At 38.6% G+C, this 24,793-nt stretch overlaps 1 protein-coding gene across 1 annotated transcript; it reads right to left on the bottom strand.

Annotated features, from left to right (window-relative positions):
- Positions 1 to 2,615: 2,615 nt before the first annotated feature.
- LOC140264224 (S-adenosylmethionine synthase-like) lies at positions 2,616 to 24,541 on the bottom strand. The gene is made up of 10 exons (XM_072359830.1): positions 24,418 to 24,541; positions 23,733 to 23,826; positions 17,189 to 17,266; positions 13,262 to 13,384; positions 12,293 to 12,405; positions 11,334 to 11,477; positions 9,341 to 9,559; positions 7,630 to 7,812; positions 5,891 to 6,024; positions 2,616 to 2,718 (listed from the first exon to the last, which is right to left on the bottom strand). Exons 2-10 carry the CDS (start codon positions 23,803 to 23,805, stop codon positions 2,616 to 2,618), a joined length of 1,170 nt encoding a protein of 389 aa, XP_072215931.1. The 5' UTR covers positions 23,806 to 23,826; positions 24,418 to 24,541.
- Positions 24,542 to 24,793: the final 252 nt, after the last annotated feature.

Below are 24,793 nucleotides of genomic sequence, written 5' to 3'. Positions count from 1 at the left end.
TCTCTCTTTTGATCACGAGGAAAAATAAGATGTGTAATACTCCAGCTTTAACAGTACTTGACCAAAAAGATTAGAATGTTATTTGTTATTTACATGTCTTGAGAGTCTTCTGGATGTTTTATTTAAAGTTGCTAAAGGTAGTAAATCCTATCTGCTTTTATGTTGGCATCTGAGAAAGCAGAAGCAAACAAGGTTGTGCCACCTTTTGCTAACTTGAATCCCAATTCTGATGAACAGAACAGACTGCTTCAGGATTGTTGAGAACCTGATGAGAAAGTTATGCACTGGTCATCCTATTTTTACTGCTATACACTCCTCTTCCATCTACAGCCTCACCCAGAATAAACCAAGAGTACTTAGACCAAAAATCTTGGGTGGGGAGGGCAGTAAAGAAGAGATTTCCTTTTGTATAATAAAGTCAAGGCAGTGGAGAGCTATAAATTGTGGTACTATTAAATGACAGGTTTTTTTTTGTTTTGTTTTTTTTTTTTTTTTTTTTTTTTTTCTGTTTACTAGCTCTTAGTAATGATATGCACTTCTATTTCTGTATCAGTAATTGCTTTCAGCTCATTAGGAATTAAATGTATTGAAGAGTAATGAATTAGCATTCCATTTTGCATCTTTCTGTAGCATTTAAGAGAAATACAGCTAGCAAAATGAGATACATAATGCGTGTATGGCCCTGGGTAGGATTTATTAGGCTCAGCACAGCCTGAAAATCCATTTCAGAAGTACATCTTAGAAGATTAAATATTTCTATGTTTGTGTTTTTTGATGCAGCAGCTCTGAAAGCATGAGTCATTAAGCTAACTCCAACACAAAGCAAACAGAACAGGTTTTGACCTTTCTTAGTATTAAAGTCTTAATTTCGCCTGCAGGGACTCTTCATCTCTTATGAGACCAGAAAGATAGGCATCTTCACAGCTGAGCTGGCACTTCTGTTTCATTCTGTAATTGGCTTGTCTAAGTTTGAATGAAACTATGCCCTTTTGAAAGCTTTATGTTTAATTCTGCCTCAGGGACACTCATGAGAGCCATTAGATTTTGGAAGTGCACATCTAAATTAATTATTTGATTTATTTTTCCCTTAGAACGGCAACTAATGCCTCTACATGTCATACTGAGTGTTATACACAAATAATTTTACTATACCATGGTTTTTCATTCATGTAACTTTATTAGCGGAATATCCATACAGCTTGCTATTCTGGATGAAGTCATAAAATACAATGCACAAGCTATTATGTGTTTCTGGTGTGTAATTATAGTTTATTTCTTACGTAGATTATGAGACGCTGTATTTTGAGAGATTTACACAATATATTGTAGCCATGCATTTCAAAGAAGAGCCTGCTTATTTGATACTAAATTAACATGTATAATAAAGCAGCAATTGCAACATTTGGAAATAAAAATATTTTAATTTATCCTTCCACATAGGCAACATTTTAATTTAGCTAAATTTTCAGCAGTTCTGCTGCTCATGTCTGCTCCGGGCATCGTTTTTCATTTCTGAAGCCACACTTTATGTAATTCATTTCTAGAACAATAATTGGGAACATTTAAAAAGATGTTCATTGTTTTTGTGGAGCAATTGCTTCGTCTTTGGTATTGTATTAAGCACAACAAAATTTAGCAGAGGTGTAGCTTCTTTTCTGTTTGCTTTAAACAAGGCACACTTCTTTTACTGTTCTTGAGAACAATTCTACACTGGGCAAATTAGCCACCACATGTAAATAGTTATTAGAAAATCTGCTAAAATATTTGGATAGAAGACGTGGAGATTAGACATGTAGTGCTGCTTCCTGTGTATGAGACTTTTCATATTTTTCAGTCCTTAAAGAAAAGCTGAATGATTTTGATTTCTTTTCTTCAATTTGTGCTTCCAGCTAGAGAATTAAAAAGAAGGTAATGCCCTCCAATTATGTTTTACAAAAAGCCTCTACATTTTGTTCAGTGTCTCAGTGAAACTTAACCAAATCATTTCCAACTCACACAGACACAGAAAACTGCAGTTTTAAAGGAGTAACAATAAACAAGTAAAAGAATTACAACTCTCAAAGCTGATTACAAAATCACCACATTCCAAGCAAATACAACACTAACTCAGATCTTACTTCATTTAGAATTACATTGACTGTGTTCTGAAATAAGTATTTTTACTAACTCAGTTGGATCAAAGGAAATGGTAGTCACTGCTCAAAACATTAAGACAATCAGATCTATTATGTTTTCCTTTTGCAGAGGGCTGTTGGAAGGTACCTCACCCACTTCAACACAGAGTTAACTGGGTAAGCAGCAGCCAGCTTCCCTGGCAGTACTGCACTGACTTTATTTCCCATAATCATCTGTGCACTTAAATTCTGGTCACAGACAAAGGCCTAAATTGGTCATGTTACCAAAGACAAAGCTGGATTGTGTTAGACATAGCTGCACGCATTTGAAGCATAGGGCACCTATGAAAGTTAGAATTTGAATACTTATGATTTTTAGCACATCAATTAGATACGGGGTGTCATTTTGAAACAAAAGTAGTTGCAGTCTTTAAATGAACAGCTTGGAGTGGTACCTTATTGTTTAACCACCTGTCAGTTATCTGAAGCATTTCAAAAAGCTTAGTAAACAAGCTTTTTGGGTATTTCCCATGTAAATTCTTCTCTCCCAAAGTGCCCATAGCATGCTGTTTTTTGATAGATTGGCCTCTTCAAATCCAGCTCCCTAAATGAAAAGAAAAAAATATATATATTCCAATGTGTTTTGTGATGTATCAGAGGAACAATTAGTATTATCCCTGGAAGAAAGATGAGTTAGGTGTTGTTTCCTTGCACAACCACACAGATTTATAGCAGCAAAAGTAGTAAGATGATGGCTTCAATTTAAAGTGATTACAGTCAGCTTTCTTCAGATCTATCAAAGACAAATTATAATATGGCTTTTTAAACTTTATGCTGCAGAAGCACTGCATTTGGAATAAAGTTTAGGTGCAATTGTGTGAGCATTAATGTGTTCTGTGTTATTTTAAGTGTACTACAGAATATTTTCTGATGCTATTTGCTATAAAGACAATGGTGATCTCAAAAGAAGCAAAGATGCATGAAACGATTAGAATAGGGCTTAAAAGCAAATATGATTAGATAAATAGTGAAGATGCAGATCATGATTATTGCTTTTCAGTGTGCACTATGTAGCAGATCGCAGCTATGCTAAATAGTTAGTCACAGGTATCCACACAGATGTTTCTCTTTATTTTAGATAAGGCATGACACATTTTCTTCTATCTGTGCTTTCTTATATTTACTATCGTATTTAATTATTTTTGGAAGCATATTTAAAATAGATTGTTCACACCTTGAAAACTGTCTTTAGGCATAGCAGAGTAAGGAAAGAAGAACAAATACTATCAGCATAGCTAATCTAGTTGAGACGGTGAAGATATTACATATTCTCACACTTGAGAGATCATTTTGTTGATCTCATGATGTACAGAAGCTAAGTCTTGTTTCAAATAACATTTTCTGTGATATGATCACATGCTCCAGGAGCTAATGCAGTCATTTGTACTTGACCCTAATAGAAAAGCCATCAAAATATGCATTCTGACTAGAGGAATAGTAAGGCAGCATGAAGTATTTTGATGCTTAGCTGCTCAGAACAGATAGCCAGCACCATTTAAATAACTTTGAAGGTCATGGGGTAAAGTTTAACAAGGAAATATTCACTACACAGTGCTCTTGTTTTCATTTGCTTTCTTCTCCTTTTCTATTGTTTTTACCACTTTAGGGCTAGGAAAATGTACTATGAAAATGTAGAATTTTTGAACATATTCAATCAAGGAAAGTGTCTGATAGCTACTGAAGGTGATGAACTAACGTAATTACAAAAGCAAAGAGGAGTTCTAAGCCGATAACACTTAGAAAATGTTGCCTAGCAACTTGAGTTGCTAAAATGCTTTTCATTATCTCAGAATATCTGGGGGGAGGTAAGGAGGGTGGAAAGTTAGCTCTATTGTCAGATTACATGTTCATGAAAGTTCTAAAAAGAAGTGCAAAAGGTTGGCCAATCCAGAAAAACGTGTTAATACTTATTGATTTTGAAAGCTGGCTCTCATTTCAATGAACAAAAGAACCCCCCTATTCATTCAGCTGTTGACATTTTTCCCCTCGGAATAAAATACGGTAAAGATTCCTATAGAATATATAAACTAAAATGATAGGAATAGCTCCAGATGGAAAAGAGAAGCAAACATATATGTGCATATATGTTATCATTTAACTAGTATTGGAACTAGCATTGTTGAAAGTGACTGAGTGGTTCCCTGCTTCCCAGACTCTGCCGGTACCTAACATAGACTTAAGCTTCAGTGCTGAATTTTAAGGAGCTTAATAAGGGATGAATGTACAGTGTGGTAGCTTCTTTAATAGGAAAAAAGAAAAAGAGGTGAAAATCAACTAGGAGATTCAGAAGCTTTTCAGGACTGAGAAGTGGAACCTTTAGCATGAGCTCTGTGGAAGACTGACTGCAAATTCGCAACAACCTCTACCTCCTAAGGGTTCACCTAAAGAATCACGAGTTAATCAGGAAAAGAACAAACAAGGAAAAAGTATTAAGACCAAATTACAGCTACACTGTGTGGAGGTTGATTCATATGCTGGTAAGTACAGATTCTGAACCTACTTCCCTCTTCCAGCCCTTTATCTGAAGGAACAGGATAATTCCTATGCTTCTCTAAGCATAAGGACTAATATCTGCCTAAAACACCTGCTTGCTCAGGCCCAGAAATATTTCAGAAAGACATATGGCTGAGTTAGCTGCAGGGGGTTTCCTTGTCCTCACCGACTATATTATAGCCTTAATGACTCATGCTTCTGAACACAATGGAATTTTCACTTTAAGACAGCTTATTTCATGGTGGGCTTTTTTTTATTATTATTTTTTCTTTCTTTCTTTTTTTTTTTCCCTTTTTTCTTTTCTTTTCTTTTCTTTTCTTTTCTTTTCTTTTCTTTTCTTTTCTTTTCTTTTCTTTTCTTTTCTTTTCTTTTCTTTTCTTTTCTTTTCTTTTCTTTTCTTTTCTTTTCTTTCTTTCTTTTTTTTTTTTCACACAAGACATTTCAATCTCTTATTAAGGTTTACAAAAGCATTTAAGAAATCTGTGTTCCTTTTAAATCAAATTCAGTTGACTTCAAACAGGCTATGTATGTATGACAACTAGTGACAAGGTTTCATTGCTCATATTTTCTGATACAGAATGCAGGCCTGAAGAAGCTAGTAACTTAAAAGTATTATTTTCTCTTCTGGGCTAATGGCCAGTATTCTCAGAAAAGCAGCAGCAAATGCTAAAACATCCCACTCATTTCAAAGGGACTGTTTGTGAAGTGAGGACAACAGAATCTTGCCGTCTTGTGGCAACTGTCTCACAAACTGTTACCGTCTAAAGATTAAAGGCAGGGAGACTGTACTGAATTTTCTTCAGTAAAAGCCAGTCTTTCTGATGCCTTCCAGATAAGTCTGTGGCTGGGAGGCTTACACGCCCTTTAAGCAGACTATTTGGAAAGCCAATCTACATCTAGTATTAAATTTTAATTCTACTTTATCAAGCATGCTATCATCTGGCTAATAAGCTGCTACACAACACACTACCACAGTTACTGGGAGATGTAACATTAAATAATTGACACAAGTCTTACTCAGTAAATCTTGTGACCAGATTTAAGAACTGGCCTTTGTATATCATACTGAGTGTGTAGGAGGGGCAACAACAGAAATGACAGCAATATTAGACATATGATGAAAGTGATTTCTGGGAGGTTAAGAACCAGAAACTTTAATATAAACCTGTTAAAAGAATATTAAGAATGCAATTTCTTTCAGTAAATACTAACAGCACACAAACCTTATTATAGCTCCGAGGTGTAGATCAAAGTTTTTCTGTACAATCTCAAGCAGCTCTTCTTCAGATCTGTCTGAGGTTCCATAATGAAAAACTGAGATCGCAAGAGGATGACTCAGACCAATAGCATATGATAGCTGTAGAAGACATGCATATAACCCAGATGCAGTTAAAACACTCCCTCCTATATTTTGCCTCGGGGAAAGGAAATGGCTATCTCATTTATCAAGGGAAGTTTGTATGTACTTTTACATATACAGAAAGCTAGGGAATATGTTTTTGCTATTTGTCCTTTTAGTTAAGACTAATGTTAGGAGTAAAGCTAGGTTTCTTTTTCATTAACAAATAAGCTAATACGTTTATGTCACACTAAATAAAACATATGTAATATCTGTGATATTATCCAGCTGATCAGTCTGTAGTTCCCACCATTATGCATTATGACTTTTTAGTTTTACAGCCTGGCTAGCAAGGAAACAATGTCCATAGCAAAGCCATCTCATCTTCAGACTAATTGAAGACCAGCAAGATCTTTCCATAGCATACAGTCACAACGGGGCTGAAAACATGTCTGTATTTCCCCTCAATACACTTTTCATTATCTTTAATCCAGACTCCAATGACTTTACAAGACCTTTGTTCTTTTGCTCTCATTCTTTCTCTCCTCCTTTCTTACTTTCACTGTTAATATCTGACCCCTCCAAGTTTGCTGTTAACAAAATTAGTATTGCCATATCTAAAGTTAGGTTTAGGAATTTAAGGAGGATCTCTCAGAGTTATGAAACAACAACATTCCCATCTGAATGAAGAATGAAGAGTCAAACACATACGCATCTAAATCAAGGGCTCCTGTTCCCAGCTGAGATGTTTGGTGTTATGCCACTGATTTTAAGCACGTTCAGAGGACTTATCCTCTGACTTGTAGGGTTCTTAAGCACCTTTCTCCAGAAAAATAGCAGCAAGACCACTGCTACATTTTAACATCCTAACTTGTTGCACTGAGTTAAAGCTACTATGTAGCAGCTACTCAGAATAAATACGTATATAAATATTACAGAAGGCCTAGACAAATCTCAATGCTTTAGCATTCATTTTGGCTTCCAACCAATAGCAGAACTGTCTAGGTGTCAATAAATCACCTCTTCCAGCTGCTAAGACTTAGGAGTCCCAGTGAAGGAAATGCTTTTCTTGATGATAGAAGTTCTTGTTTAAAGCTTTTAAAAACAAATAATCATATAATTGAATTTTGGTTTTAGACACCATAGCAGAATCCACAATAGAGAACTCACGATAACTTTAGGGTATTTTCAAATGTAGCTTAATGTGCTTAATTGACTATTCAGAAGTGCAGATTACCACATCTAGACACTGATAACACAACTGTGATGTGCAGTATAGCCCAGTTTGAAGGGCTGGGAATGGATGTGTATGCAGAGCATCAGCTGAGCTGCTGAAGTAAAAGCAGTGACAATGCAAAGTGGTACCGGGAGCAGAGGTAGCAACACAGCTGGAGAAAGAATATTATGAGAACACTCCTCATTCCAGGTGCTTCCTGGCCTGTTTTGTCTTCCCTTATAGGACTCATTCCTTAATACTTACCCTATGGAATGACTCATTCTAATACAAAACATATAATTCTTAGACTGGAGTGGGACTGAGATTACAAGCATGTATTCTGAGGAAATGGCCACACAAGGGACAGATTGTCTGTTACACTATATTAATTTCACAGTTATTCATACCTGGATTAATACTCTTTTACAGAGACCAGCTTTCACCAGAGACTTTGCTACCCATCTAGCTGCATAGGCGGCAGAACGATCAACTTTGGAAGGGTCTTTTCCAGAGAAAGCACCTCCACCATGGGCTCCCCAACCTCCATAGGTATCAACAATGATCTTCCTGCCAGTGAGGCCAGCATCACTCTGCGGAACAGGCGATTCATTACTCATGAAATACAACAGTTTATCCATTCCGTACTAGCTTATTGGGTACAGTTTTGTTTTGTCGTATTTTCCACAAATACAACTTTATGTTTAGCATATCTGGTTTTACTTACAACTGTTTAATGAATGAGCTCTACAGAACAGAATTATTTTTCACTAAATGATGGTACTAAACTGTCTGTGCTGCAATAACTTTTGAAGACTGATAAGAATGTGGCATAACAGTAAATATTACAAAAAGACTGCAAATTCACAATGTCAAAGTAGTGATCAGTTACTTCACTACACCTGACAAAGGTTAAGAATTTAGAAAGACTAAGTCCTTGCTGAAGAACAGATCATATGTGGCCTAAGAGGTCAACAAGATCCACTTACATATACGTACTACAGAGGAAGAATTCGTGGGTCTACAGCTCAGTGTTGTGTAGGACAAGAGCACTGAAATATTCTAGCTGAGTTCACCGAACAGTTCAGTGGCGGCACAAGGATGATTTGGTATTTCTCCTTTCTTCTTCCTGTCTGCCTTTGTCCCCAGCAGTGCAATCCAACAGTTTTGCATGGTGTTTGGCCTACTTCCCACAACTGGATGAGATGTTTTAACTTATTCAGCCAACAGATAATTATTGCCTTTCTGTGAGATTAATGAAGTTTGTGACAGCAAGCTGACAAATGAACTCCAGAATATCAAGAAATCCCATTTGTGCTGTGAAACAGCACAGACAGCACCAATCCACTAGCATTAAATATTCAAACAAATAACACAAGAGTAAAACTGATATTTATTCCTCAGTGAAAGCAGTTTCTTTACATCACCACAATACAAGCACACACTGTAGTTTTGGTCCTTCCTTAAAGTCCTTTTATAAAACTAAAACTAAAAAATAAAAATAAAAATAAATAAAAGAAAAAAGAAAGAAAAAAAAGTGTTGCAAAACTTTTCATATTCTCATAGTAATGACCTGCTTATTACTTCCTAGCACCTGGAAAGTAGAACACGAGTCAAATTCTGTTGAGCGGTGAGTGGCTTGGTGCATTAAGGTCTCCAATGAAATTTGTGCAGCTTTTCTGAATAGTTCAAATGTGGAAATATACAGTTATATATAAAAAACAATTTATAGAAAGTGTTGTTATTTCTGGGTCTTTTTGTTCATTTCCTTGTTTTTGTGTGTGTTTGTTCGTTTGTTTTACATTGAAAGCACAGATAAACTTCTTGTCAGATATTTTAACATGTAACTTAAATGCTGACTTTCAGTCATTTAAAATTACCTTCTGGGACTGATACACAGATTTTTACATTTAGTTATCCAAGCACATAAAGCTCAGTTTCAATGCAAGCTGTCCAGTCCAAAAACCTCAGTAGCAGTGACTGAAGATTCCTTAAAAACATTTATACTTTATTCATTAAAGTTATACCACTGCAGGAGAACATTTAGAAATGCATGGCAAAGTTTGGTCAGGCTCTCTGAATCCAAATAACTTTAACTTTCCTGCTTTTAAAGTACCATACCTTGGGACCACCTTCTACAAACTTCTCACTTGGAAGGAGATGATAAATTGTGCCTTCATCAAGATACTTCTCTGGAATGACTTCTTTAACAACTTTCTCCATTAGCTCCTTTTGTATGTGTTGTAGAGGTACATCTGGGGCATGATGTACTGAGATCACAACTGTATGCACTCGGATGGGTTCCACTGCTCCATCACTCTCCTTGTATTCCATAGTGACCTGGAAATTAAAAAAAGTACTGAATCAAAGGCAGGATTGCCCCTAGAGCACACTTCTTCACGTGGAACACTAGTCTGAAAATTAGGAAAGAACTTCATAATTCTTTTCTACAGCATAATAATAATAATAAGAAGAAGTGAAGGGAAAGGGGAAGAAAAACAGCATATTATTGCTGGTATTTAGTATCACTGTAGGAAAAGAATGTAGAAAGTGCTAAAGTACCACAACAAAAAGTTACAAATATTACCTGTATTTCCACATAGATAAAAAGATAAAATAAAGAAGAACCAGTACCATACAGAAGCCTGGGGTTGCTCCTGGCAGAAGCTAAACTCATTCCGTTTTGTATGTTAACATAACTTTAAATAGTGAGCCTCCAAAGTTGAAGAACCCTGCTGAAATGTGTAAGTGTGGTTTATGACATGTTGATCTGTATTCTTTGCTCCCCATTAAATGGTTTTTATATGTATACAAATATACAACATTCCTCCACACTTTAGGGCAGGTTTTCCTGTAGACAAAGAAGATTTCTCTAGTTTTCTACCCTCCAAGCATGTTTGGAAATATACACCAAGAAGAAAGCAGTCTATTCACATGTTCCATGCACTGCCAACAAAAGGTACAGGTGATCCATGTTGCTGTACTGCTACTGTAACAGCTGTAGCAGTACAATTCAGTATAATGTAGAGGTCATCTCCATCAAAGCAACAGAACATAATAATAAAACAACATAATGTCTTGGAAGTGTAACATTTATGCATTTCCATTCCCCTTCTGCAGATTTCACAGTCTGGAAGAGGGAGGACTTTTGAGAGGACTGCCTTTGAGGCTGACCAAGTACATTACCTTTACAGTGTGGCTTAGTGACTCATCTACTCAGCTCTGTAACGTAGCCACCAGAGGCTCAGACCATTAGTCAGATATAGCACATATGGAGTTTCACACAGGAACAGGACAGATTTGTATGACTGAGAAACTGTTTTATTTCAATTCAAAATTCTGTAACATAGATTTTATGCAGGAAATAAAAACTAATGCAAACAAACAAACAAGCAAAACTTGTTTGTAATTTGTTAAACTTCCTAATCTCCAGAGGAATAAAAAAAAATTAAAAAAAAAAAAATAAAATGAAGAAAACTGTAAAGACGATGGTAGAACAGATTAAACATCCCATACATAGAATCATAGAATCATAGAATTACCCAGGTTGGAAAAGACCTTGAAGATCATCAAGTCCAACCACAGCCTAACCAGTACCCCATCTCTAAAAAACCTCTGCTAAATCATATCCCTGAGTACCACATCCAAACGGCTCTTAAACACATCCAGGGATGGCGATTCAACCACCTCCCTGGGGAGCCTATTCCAGTACCTAATTACCCTTTCTGTAAAGAAGTTCTTCCTAATATCCAACCTGAACGTGCCCTGGTGCAACTTACGGCCATTTCCCCTTGTCCTGTCACTTGTCACTAGTGAGAAGAGACCTGCCCCACTCTCACTGTAAGAACCTTTCAGGTACTGGAAGACGGCAATAAGGTCTCCCCTCAGCCTCCTCTTCCTCAGACTTGTTACACACAAATGCGCATTGTGAAATCCACCTTGCCTTGGAATATGAAAATGACACTATCATTCTAAAAATATGCATTTATATACATGTATTATTTAAATGTCACGCATATCTATGTTCCAGTTTGGTAACAGACAGGGTAAGTGACTCCTGTTCTTATTCACTGTGAAAGTTTGTAAACCAATATTTATGCACTTATTTACAAACCTGTGTTTTTCCATCTGGTCTAACCCAGGGCCACGTTCCATTCCGTTCCAGATCTTTTATCCTCGCAGTGAGCTTGTGTGCCAGGAGGACTGTTAAGGGCATGCATTCCTCAGTTTCATCAGTGGCATAGCCGAACATCAGACCCTGCATTGAAATACAGGGAATTAAGCCACCCATTTCCATGTCCTCTTCTAGTTTCTGCACCTGTCTTTGCCACAAAATACTTTAAAACCAACCAAACCTAGAAACAGATAGCAGTAACTTGCAGAGTGTATATACTTCGATGCATAACCAGCCTTAAATGACACTTAATGTATCTGCATTGCACAAGAATGAGAGTTACAGAAGAGTCTGGTTCCCAAGAGTGACTGAAGCATCCACAAGAATTCACTGCAAAGGCTTAACAGAAATGAAGTTCATAAAGTCTGGCCTACCTTCACCCCATCCACGACAACTGAAATAACGCAACCCGAGAAGCGAATCCGAGCTGTCACAGGACTTAAAAGACCAGCACTGTCATCTACTGGTCAAAAGCTTAATTGTAGTTCTAACCTGTAGCGGGACTGGTCACAGGAAAAGCCAGTGAAGCTAGTGATGGCTATGTCGTTTCTTGTTCTTGTTTGGTCGGCTGGTTTGCTTTAGTTTTGGCAGATTATGGTTTTGTTTGGTTTTAGTTGTCTTTTTTTGTTTGTTCATTCTGTTAATTCGTTTGTTTATTTATTTATTTATTTGCATTTCATAGAATCATAGAATCACCAAGGTTGGAAAAGACCTAAAAGATCATCCAGTCCAACCATTCACCTATCCTATTTCTGATGGTTAAGAGAATAGAAAGTAATTGGCATTAGTTCTTACACTTTAATTTCTGCAGCATCCATAAGGGAAAGTGTCTGGTCCAGCACAAATCTAACTGTTTGTGTGTATGCTCCACTTCAGTGTCTAGAATATAATCCCATTACCTGATCCCCTGCTCCAATGTCATCATCACTCTTGCCATGGGAGACAGCATGCTTGATCTCTTTACACTGTTGTTCCAAGGCCACTAGAACTGTGCAAGTCTTATGGTCCAGTCCTAGTGAAGGAAATTTGGGGAAGCAAGGTCAGATAATCTTGAGAGTTTACTATCCACTAAAGAAACTTTGGGGGATCTAGTTACCTTGGCTATGACTTCAATAAACCTAAGTATGCAACTTTCCTATAGCATCGTGGCTTTGTACTGCTAACAAAAGCAGACAATATTAGCCTCTTGTTTTTACAGTATTAAGAGCTGGGCAAACTGCAGTTGAAATAAACTCTTTACTCTGAAAGGTCAAGCATAACCCTAGCTGTCCCACAAAATCTTGTGATAGTGCTTATATACAGACAGCTAGGCTCAGATCATATGTGGAAAATGTTATCAGAAATTGTTACTCTTTTGTTGCTGTTTTTGCTTCAAGTCCTAGAACTGGAGAAAAACTATGCAAACAATAAATGAAAAGGGAAGACTGAAAGGAAATATTTGTGTAGGGGGCTAAATTGCTGAAATGAAGCTACCACAGGAAAATATTTTTTGAGTTCATAAAGAATTCCCTAGGGAATTAAATTCAACTTTTGTGAGCTTATTCACCCCAAGAACAAGGATCATCAAGGTTTAAGCATTTTCTATACGAACCTGTGAGGTAACTACTTTTGGGTAATTGAGTTAACACTGGCTTTTCTGCACCAGAGGAGAAAGAAGCAGATAGTATTTTGAAGAATGAGTGGTCTGTGAATATACTACCTTCAAGTAGCTTCTTCAGCATCAGCACAAATATATGTATCAACATCTGTGCAGTTTCCTTATAGGTCTGGACACATATTAAGTTTCATTTTTAAGCAGATCATAAAAACAAGACTTTGGCCACATGCAGAGCAGATCCAACAATGAATGAAAAAAGGATCTCACTCACCTTTAGAAGAGTCATCATACCCTATCCTCTTAAGGGTCTCTCTTACTATTTGTTGGTAATCTACAATAGCCCGGGATGTGATCTCTCCACAAAGCAAAATCATCCCAGTTTTTGCCACACATTCTGCAAGGGAAAAAAAGTAAAGAGAAGGAAAGAGAAGGTAAGAGAGGAAGAGAGAAAGAGAGAGAAAGAGAGAGAGGAAGAGAGAGAGGGAGAAAGAGAGAGAAAGAGAGAAAGGGAGAAAGAGAGAGAAAGAGAGAGAAAGGGAGAGAAAGGGAAGGGAAGGGAGGGAGGGAGGGAGGGCGGAAGGAGGGAAGGAAGGAGGGAAGGAAGGAAGGAAGGAAGGAAGGAAGGAAGGAAGGAAGGAAGGAAGGAAGGAAGGAAGGAAGGAAGGAAGGAAGGAAGGAAGGAAGGAAGGAAGGAAGGAAGGAAGGAAGGAAGGAAGGAAGGAAGGAAGGAAGGAAGGAAGGAAGGAAGGAAGGAAGGAAGGAAGGAAGGAAGGAAGGAAGGAAGGAAGGAAGGAAGGAAGGAAGGAATGCATTTATTGTACAGACTCAGAGAAATGCCTTAGCTTAAGCATACATCTGTGTGCCTTTACTCTTCTCTTCAACTGACACTAACATAAAAATCACTTCAAGGTTGGTTCATTCAACACAATTATCCTATCTCCACAGTAGTCAGCAGCAAGCATCTGTAAGGAGAGGTTTCCATGTTTTCCTGGTCTCCACCAATTTCAGCTCAGGGACCTCCTGAAGCTAGAGGGACATAACCTATTAACAGATGGCATCACTAATCCTTGACAGATTTCTGCTACACTAATTCACCCAGTTGCCCTTGGCAACCAAAAAAACTTCTAGCATCTACAGCAGCCTGAAGTGGGAAGCTCCACAACTGCATTATCAATTCTATGCAGAATCATTTCATATTCCAAGCATCACTGTGGCCTTCAAATTTCACAGAATCAGTTGAGTTGGAAGGGACCCTTAAAGGTCATTTAGTCCAATTCCCCTGCAATGAACAGGGATATCTTCTCCATTTGGTGTTAAACATGTAGAAGTCAATCACAACATGCTCACCACAGCAATACAACCTACAATTATGTAGCTTTATTTCACATCCCATTCAATCTTCCCTTGAGAAAGTAGAAAAGTAGTCTAAACTATTCACTCACAGACATTGCATGGCAGTGTTGTTAGTCTTTCCAGTAATTTTATCTTCCTACAGGGATGGAGAAATAAACAAACTACATGCATTATTCAAGAGAGGTATCCACAGATTTACTTACTAGCTTAACTACATTCTTGGTTCCACTATCCCTTAACTTAATAGAAATCCCCAACACCGAATATTAGAACTGAGGACTGACTATTAACAAAAACATATGTCTCTTACAACCCCAAGATCACACCTCCAAGAGCTTGCAATGAACTCCAAACCTAACCTACTGTACTTATGGTTGAGTGTGCTTTTTCCCCCTTACCTCAGCCTACACTGAAACTTGGTAAAACTGGATGGTAAACTTCAGTTTTACCATCCAGTCATCATCTCATTTGAATAATTGAGTTCACTTTCAAAACTAAGTATTATAGGCAGGAATATGTTATAAAATTGTACAGCCATGGACTGCAGTATCACACAAAGGTGACCAAGCTAACTTTAATTGACAGTTTAGGTTAGGTAATCCATACATGCAGTTAAGAATGTAGTACAGGGCAACCTTTCTCTGTTTGCAAGAAGAATATTGAACTATACTGAACTACCAAGCTATATATATCTCACATGGTATCTGTGGATGACACCACGACCAGAGCATGATGGTCTCCAGCAATAGTCCATGATAATACAGTAGCCCTAAATGAATATGGTGCATCAAACCCAGGCAGTGATACCGCAACAGCACAGAGTATTCTGTTACCATTATTTTCACACTCAGTTCTGTGCTCATTGACCAGCAATGATTTTCCCGTCTTCCTCACTGTAGCAGACCACTTATGCTTGTGAGACATATACTGTACTATGATTCCTCTGCTGGGAGAAGTGACCTTGTATTTCAGGTGTGAGGAGAAGAACCACTCTCAATTCATCCTATGTGGTCCCTACCTAAAAGGAAAGTCTTACTGGTACAACACAAAGTTGTGGATCTTGGGGCTGAGAAATGGCAAAATAAGGCCCTGCTCAACATCAGTATTCCCTACTAACTCTTCTAGGCCCATTGCAGCCCAGCAAAGCTTGATAATGGTGAAAGACTTCACAGCATGAAGATGTTGTTATAGAATCAGAATAGGAATGGTTCATCTCGCTACATTTGATTGATTACTTTTCATTCTGACCAAAATGTAATGCAACCAAAAGAAAAAGTGGCTTGGGAACTGCACTCTACCAGCAGCAAATACCTGAGCCCCAGCAACACCCCCATTTGCTCTATCTGAGAGAAGTTTACCATGTACGGTTTGGAGCTCTTCAAGGTGAGATTGATTTCTTAAATGTTTAGATCTCCCCAAAGCAGCATTTTGAACCCAACTACTAGTCAGAAATTTCCATTTTCTCTTTTGTACTGTCATGGCTTGTAATTAGCAAAGTTTCTCTCTTGACTCTGATTTGTTGGGCACATTGGGAAGGATCTTTTACTCTCAAGAAACTATTTAGCTTCACTTAATCAGAGAGGAAGCAGAATACTGATTTTGTTTTATCTTTATGCTACCTGATTGCCTTGACTTTACTGTTACATTGTATGTTGACAGGCCATTTCCATCATACTGCAATGAGGCACTGCCAGTTTAACAATTCAGAAGTTGAAGTGCATCCAACTAATCATATGAATCCAAGCAGCAAATAAAATTCAGAGAACTATAGATACATTTTTTTCTACTGGTAGGCTGAATCTAGTTTCAACATCTCCATAAATTACATTCCATATTCAAGTAAAACGCAGTGTCACAGGGACTTAGCGCTTACAAAATGCTTTGAGATTTCGGTTGTGTGGTATTTGGTTCTTTTTCAAGAAACTTTGAGGTCAATCTTGATCAACTAAACAGAAATCCAAAGTTTCACCCAGAAACTGCTTTCTCTCCTCCCAGCCACTACCTTTTTTTTATAATTATTTTATTTAATGAAATGGTGCACATGGCCAGATTTAATACTGTAATGCCATACTGAAGTATCCTGATTCCAGTTAGAAGTTCTACCATGGTTTATTTGGTTGGTTGGTTTGGGTTTTTTCAGTTGTTTTCATTTTTGTGGGGTTGTTTGTTTGCATGCTTTTCCCAGCTGATTACAGAAATCAGGCATTTACCTGTGTAATCGTATCACAGTAGAGCCTTTGTTTTTGTAAGACAAACTAATCATGCTTCTCACATTGCTTATGACATGTTTTCAGAAAACATGACTTCCTTTGTATCTTCTCACTGTTCACATCTATGCAACAAGTCTACAGGAGATGCTTTAGACTAAGCATCACATTAGACCACTGTCTTACTGCTCCAGCCTCTATGACTTGTCCTATGAAAGAAGTGACAATGCACTCAGAGCTCTTTAGAAACATTAAACATTTTACTCAGTAACCCATGAAGTACCTCCTCATACACACTGTTCTTCAATTCTCTTTTTCCCTTGCTTTCTTAAACTCATAATCATTAGCTCTGTTATCCTCAGTTTTCCTTGACACCAATGATTTCTTCTGAGCAATTTTCTACATTTTACCATTTTTAATTTGTAGTGAAATACTCTGTATTCTTTTTCCTGGTTATGTCTTGCAGTCTTCTGCTCTCCCTTCTCCTGATAGTTAGTATGTCAGTGCTGGCCATTGGCTAACTGAGGAAGAACGGGGGTGCCAGCCAACCACTGTAAGAATTTTGACAGGACATTTTTAGCATCATGGATTAATTGTTGTAATTCATTAATCTGCTTTTGTGTCTGCACTGTACTTACCACAGGCAACCTTGGCATCTGGATCAATACTGAGATGAGCATCTAGAACAGCATCACTTATCTGATCACACATTTTGTCTAGAAGACAAAAATAAAGATGCAACATTTCTACTTTGTGGTAAAAACTGAGAAGTGATTTCTTAACAGTATTTCATGTCCAGCAGCCAATAGGTCACTGTTTATGGAGGATTTGCCAAGAGGCAATTTCAGCAACTTAAAAGTCTGAATCTGTCCTATACTGTTTTCACACTTCTCCTCAAGTTAATCCAAACAAACATATTAGTGTCATCTGCAAGGACAAAAAGCCCACTAAGTGAGGGCACAAAGACAAAGCCTGTGAAGACATTCTGGAATATTAGTTTCAGGAGAAGATGTACAAAGTATCTCCGAATACAAATTTAACATATACTCTTTCAGTAGTTCTTACTCTCTATATTGCATGCTAGTAACTGTCAGAGATTTGCACTTAGGATATCATTTATCTCTTCACTACCTCCAGCGAGGGCTTCTAAGATCTCAAGTATTTACATTTTTTAAGGGACACTACAAAAAGTTGTGTTAGACTGAAGCCTACTCTAGCAATTATGCACAGCTATCCAGCTCATTTGAGTTTAGAAAGCATAGGTGAAAAATGTTTTTACCTATTCTGCCTATAGTACCTACTACTTAACAGAGAAGTAAAATCTGAATGTGCCATAATTTTTTTTTTTTACTAGGACAACTGTGTTGTTTAAATTAATTGAATAGATTAAGGGACAAATTGAGATTCTTGTCTCCTTGGGGTAACTGAACCAGAAAAAAAGCGAATTATGTTACTTCTGAAGAAGTTCATATTTAAAATATTACAAATCTGCAGAATCAGTGTGAGGAATATGCATTAATATTGACCCACTATCATTAAAAAATACCTTCAGCAGTACAGCTACACAGCTGGGTCTACAGTATCAGTGAGCCAGATATCTTTATTGTTAGCAAGAATTTATGGAATTATCTAATAATATTACATGTTCTGATAAACTAGAGGGCCCAAAGACAAAGTAATGAAGAAGCATAATTGAATGTACTCCTTAAATTACTTTTTGCTTTTAATCTACTTTGGAAGCAAACAAGCATCTGAGTTAAATTACAAAATAAGAGGAGAGTTATTCTGTACCCCAAAACATCACAGAATCAGAGAACCTTAGGAGTTGGAAGGGACCTCTGGGGATCACCATGTTTAACTCCCTGCCGAAGCAAATTCCATAGCATAGGTTACATAGGAAAGCATGAGCAAACAGCCTGCTGTGATGAGAGCACTTACTATAGAAACCAAGCCCAATGTCAAGACTGCTCCTAATTGGTATTTCATCCAGAACAAGCAAAAGAAGTGTGTCTAAGTTTCAGGAAGTACAAACAGCTCATGGAAGATAGATTACTGTGGAGGTAATAAATGGGCTATTTTTATTTTCCCATATATGTCACCATCACAAAGAAAAAACACTGAGTGATGGAGGGTGGTGGAGGCCTAAATAAGTGTAGCAATGGGCTGTGAGGTCATTGACTAAGGAGTTATGGAATCAGATAGAGATGACTGTGACCTCACTGACCTTTTTGTTTAAGTTCAGTCTCTGGTAGAGACCAGCATGGACTTATGCTAGTCTGGTAGTTGAGCACAGCTGTGAGTCCTGGAGCCCTGGGTCAGGCTGTGCTGTGTGGCTGTCAGCAGCAGTTCTTGGTGCTCATCCCACAGCATCTCTAGTGTTTCCCTGGTGCTATCTGACTCCAGGAGCCAGGGTGCACTTGCAGCTGTAGAGGTGAGCAGTAGAGGGGTCATGCCCCTCAGGATGGTCACAGGGAGCTAGGGCTGGGTGTTTTTGCTGCTGAGGAGTCAGGGCATCACTGCTGCCTGCCCTGGGAAGTGACCATGGCCTCTCTCTCTCTTTCGCAGTTTGTGATACCTCCTGCAGCTGCACTGCCAGAGAAGGGAGGAGCTTCCTAACCTCATCTCTCCCCAGCCCACTGCACAGCCCAGGGCCTGCCCCATCCATGGGCACAGTTGCGATGATATCACCTACATGATTCCAACTCCACCAGCTTTGCTGTGGCTGTCTTTTTTGCTGGGTAAAAAAGTAGGTGAGATGTGCCAAATTTAGGCACAATAAAAAGATCATCCAATACTCAGTGAGTCTGCACAATGATTCACAAAATCATAGAATTTCCAAGGTTGGAAAAGACCTCTAAGATCATCCCATCTAACTGTCCACCTATCACCAATATTTCCCACTAAACCATATTCCTCAGTACAAAATCTAAATATTTCTTGAAAATCTCCAGGAATGGTGATTCCACCAGGCCATTAACATGCCTGACCACTCACTCAAAGAAGAAGTATATCCTTAATGTCCAATCTGAATCACCCCTGGTGCAACTTGAGCATAATCCCTCTAGGAACTTTGTTGTTGAACTTCATCGCACTGGCTTCAACCCAGCTATCCAGCCTGATCATTATATGGCCTTCCTTCCTCCAGGGAGATTGACACTTCCTGCCAGCTTGGTGTCATCTGCAGACTTTACTGAGTGTGAACTGAATGCCCTCACCCAGGTAATCAGTAAAGATATTGAACGGGCCAAGCTCCAGTACTGACCCCTGACTCATGACCGGAACCAGCTGGTTATGACTGCATTTACCACCAAGCTCTGGGCCAGGCCATTCAGCCAGTTCTTTATGCAGCAGTGTATCTGTCCAAGCCAAAGACAGCCAGCTTCTTCAGGAAAATACTGTGGGAGACAGTGTCAAAGGCCTTGCTGTAGTCTAGGTAGACTATGTCAACAGGCTTTCCATTGTCCACCAGGTGGGTCACTTGATCATAGAAGAAGATCAGGTTGGTCAAGAGGGACGTGTCTCTCATGATCCCATGCTGGCTAAGCCTGATCCCTCTGTTGTCCCAGACATGTTGTGTGATCACAATCAAGATGATCTACTCCTTAGCCTTACCTAGCACTGAGGTCATGCTGACAGGTATGTAGTTCCCCAGATCCTTCTTACAACCCTTCTTGTAGATGGGAGTCATGCTGGCAAGCCTCCAATCCTCTAGGATCTCTCCTGTTGACTAAGAACACTGGTAGATAATGGAAAGTGGCCAGGCTCTCACTTACACCAGCTCCCTCAGCACCCTTCAGTGAATCCCACCTGGCTCCATAGATTTGTGGCAGTCCAAGTGAAGTAATAGGTCTCTGTTTCCACCTGAATCATAAGGGGTTTACTTTTCTCTCCATCTGAGATTTCCAGGCAAGGGAACAGAGTACCCTGATGATAACTGGTCTGACTTTTAAAGACAGACGTAAAGAAGGCACTGAGAACTTCAGCCTTTTCCTTATCCTCACTGGTCACTTTCCCGCCTCATCCAGTAAAGGACAGAGATTCTCCTTAGCCCTCCTCTTACTGTTAATGTATTTGTAAAAAAGTTTTTTTGCTCTCTTTCATCTCAACATTCAAGTTGAATTCAAGCTGGGCTTTTGCCTTTCTAACTTTCTCCCTGCATACCTAAACAACTCTACTCTCCTTGATTTACCCTTCCCTTCTCCCACAGGAGGTAGGTTTCCTTTTCCTCTTGGAGCCTCAGAAAAATCTCTCTTTTCATCCACACTGGTCTTCTTCCCCGCCAGCTTATCTTGCAGCATGGAGGGACAGCCTGTTTCTGCACTTTTAAGACTTCCTTCCTGAGGAGCAACCAGCTTTCCTGGAACCCTCTACGCTTCAGGACTGAATCCCAAGGGACTCTCCCTACCAGTATCCTGAACAGTTCTTAGTCTGCCCTCCAGAAGACCAAAGTAGAAGTTTTGTTGCCCATCCTCCTGATTTTACCAAGAAATGAGAACTCTTCAATTTCATGGTCACTCTGCCCAAGACAGCTCCCAGCCTTCAAGTTTCTCATCAGTCCTTCTCTGCCTGTGAAAAGCAGATCTAGTGGGGCACCTCACCAGGTAGGTTCTCTTGCCAGTTGTGTCACAAAGTTATCTTCCATACACTCTAGAAACTGCCAAGACTGCTTCTTCTGCACTGTACTGTATTTCCAACGTATATCTTGTTCTCCATGAGACTTCTACCAGCTGCTTGTAGAACACCTCATCTGTCTCTTCATCCTGGTTAGGCAGTCTATAACAGATCCCCACCTGGATGTCTGCCTTGCTCGTCCTCTCCCGATCCTTACCCATAGAGATTCAACCTAATCATTCCCAACCCCAAGCTCAACAATGTCAAAGCACTCTAGTACAGAGAGCTACATCATCACCTCTCATTGCCTGTCCCTTCTGAAGAGCTTCTAGCCATTCATTGCACCACTCCAACCATGGAAGTGATCCCACTATTTTCCATAATGGCAACTAAGTCATAGTTTGCCTGCATCATGGCCTCCAGGCTCAGGAGACTGGGAGGCTAACATCAACCTCTTGGTCTGCCTCTGAGAAAATAAATAAATAAATCAATAAAACAGAAAGAAAAAATATGTAATTCAACACAAGGTTCAAGGCTCACAGTGAAATTAACACAGGAACCATAGAGTAGTATCTTCCAACATATTCTAAGAGCAAATAAATACAAAAAATGCCAACCTGTAACTTTGAATGTACAAACCTTTGTGCCTCCAATACTACATCACTGAGGTATAAACCAAAAACTGGCTTAGCTTAGAGCACAGAGAGAGTTTCTGCCTGTACTGGGTTCTTTGGTCATGTCATTCCAGATGCAGAACCCTGAACTTGTCTTTATTAAATTTCATGCAGCTCTTGATTGACTACACTTCCAGCCTGTCCTGGTCTCTGTAAGACAGCTCTCCCTTCTGGCATGGTCACTTTATCATCATTAATAATTCCATTGTCCAGATCTTTTTTGCAGATATTCTACAGCGTAGGGCCACACACTGATACCTGGCAGATTCCACTTGTGCCAGCCTGCATGAAAACAACTGATCACTGCCCTCTGAGTAATGTCCATTGTCCAGTTTCCATTTCCTGGACCACAAATCCCCTTTACATCTTGACAGTTTGGCTAGGACGAGACAGTGGTAAATAGTGTTGTGCTGGATCTTCCCAGGCACCTGCTTTGCTTATTTATAATATTCTTTAAGTGGATTCACTCCATTACTTCCACAGGGTTTGAAGTGGGAATAATGGCCTCATAGTTTCTTGGATCCTCTTTTGGGCCCCTCTTGTAGATGGGTGTGACACATGCCCTCTAACCTTACTGAAATTTCTTGCTAATATTTGTTTACTTACAAGATCAGAAACATGGTCAGTTACGTAAGTATATTGTACCATCATAAAAACTGACCACAGTTTGAAGACCCAAGGGCATGAGATGAAAGACAGAAACATCATGTAGTCATAATTTCAACCCAGAAATTATTTTTACAATCCGGCATAGAATCAGTAATGTCAAATTCCAAAGTTTATTAATCAACAGCCCTGAGGAAAACAAAGTCCTGTAAGTGTGGAAGGGATTCAAAACACGGGGTCTGATACTCAAGCAGGAATGGCATATCCTGGAAGAACTGATAAGTTTTATTGCCTTCAGTTACTTGCCCCATTACAACATTACATAATGTTCAAAAGCAAACAAGTGGTTGCAGTCATTCTTGATATGATGCTACATGCTGCAGTGGTCTTGCAGCTCTTGGGCTGTTCACTAAAGGGCTGAGCAGACATGTGATACTATAATAACTGGTCTCACACTATGCAATTCCCACACAAAGAACAGGAATCCTAAGAACAAACATACACAAGAAAAACAATTTGCAATTATTCAGTGCTTGACAACACCTTTATGTACTCACTCTTAGGCTGTTTATCATTTATTTTATTATGGAAAAATAAAAAGGTAGTGTTACTTTTAGTCTTAACATTAATATCCTCCATTTGGAAGTTAAAATAAACATTCATAAATATTGCTGCCTTTACTATAAATTTCAATCACTACTATTCCTGATGGAAGCCTGAGCTTTCTCTGCTCCAATAGTTAGTAGAGCTTCTAGATGCACATTTGTCTAAATAATGTTGTGTGAAAAACACCTGAATTTAAAAAGCGGCAATTAGAACTGCAGTCAGTCCTAGAAAAATACAATGGTTTTTGCAGCACCCACAGAACATGTAGACATGCATTTTGGCAAAACAGCCATATTTACAGAAATATCTGGAAGGCAGCTGTAATGAAAATCAATGCTTAGCATTTCAAACATCTCAGAAGTCCAGAGTAAAAGGTGTGAAAGACACTATTTCACTGAAGAATTGCAATTAAAAACAATGCCCAGTATACGTAGCAGCTCTAAGTCTACTGTAGAAGACACTCCATGCTTCTTCCTCTCAAGTAAAAAAATCTAAGTCGTCTACAGCAGACTATACTGCATATTAAACAAATAAAACAAACTCCTGTCAAGGAAGTAAAAACACTAACCACAATAATTAATTGGTTCTTTCTTTATTATGGGAGACAGGACTCAACTTTCATCACACAGCATTCGCCAGTGCAAGTATTAACAAAAACAAAAATTTGGTCAGTATTTTGACTTACCAGGATGTCCTTCTGCAACAGATTCTGAGGTAAAGAGAAACCGTTTTTCTTTTTTTGAGGTATGACTTGACATGACTTAATATTTTCAGTGAGCCTGCAAATAGGAAATACCCAAAGCAACTACAGAACAAGCCCAGGCAGAAGACAAGGTGGAAAAGTTAATGTATATATGAAAGCAGCTGACGTAATGGCTTCCGCATGTTTGTTCCTCAGAAGATTAAGAATGATCTTTGTGAATTTTAAAACACACCACCACAGAAACTCATAAGACTTTAATGTTTGGATAACCTTGGTCCTGTTAAACTCTGCAGAAGTGTTATCGTTAAGTTAAATGCAAAGATAGCTAAGACAGAGTTGAACACCTTTGCACGTGTCCCAAATCCTCCATTCTTCCCTTCTTCTAAGTGCTAAGGTAAAAGCACTTCATGATAGCAAAAAACAATGAGATTTATTTGTAAGGGTAAACAAAGTTTTCTCTTAGACATATTGTCTACACATTGCACTTAGCTTTAGTAATGAATTATGCAGAAACATCTCCCTTTTATGTGAGATGTTTATAACACATCAGGGTGGTGAGCTGCCCTTCCCTAATAGTATTTTTGAGAGTAGGTAAGTGAAGAGCTATATAGTAATCACTGAACATTCCATAGAGCCATCAGTAAAAGCAATGTTCATTATAAATTACCTTAAATTCTGAGACTAAAATCCATGCTCCTGTCCCAGACATAGTAAACTTGTCTACGGTCAAGCTTTCTCAGCTCCTTTCACTGATCTCTTTTCCTTCTGTTTTCCTTAATGTAGAGATGCACTGCAAACCAGAGGGATTCAAAGCAACTAAATAAAGAGAACAGCTTTACTCCTCCAGAAGCTCTGTTATATTAGCATATCTTAGGATGCACTGCAATAGCATAATGGAGCCCGCAAGTAAAACACAGCATCACAAATTACTTAGGAAACAACAGCAGGTGCATCGGGCCTTGAAAATCCCCATACCATTTAGCAGTTCTATACTGCTGCAATTCATTGTGTTGACCTCAGGTCACCAAATCAATATCCACTTC

This window comes from Excalfactoria chinensis, chromosome Z (genome assembly GCF_039878825.1).
Source record: "Excalfactoria chinensis isolate bCotChi1 chromosome Z, bCotChi1.hap2, whole genome shotgun sequence".
NCBI lineage: Eukaryota > Metazoa > Chordata > Aves > Galliformes > Phasianidae > Excalfactoria > Excalfactoria chinensis.
Note: the sequence above shows the minus strand (reverse complement) of the source record. Positions and strands in the feature narration are given on the sequence as shown.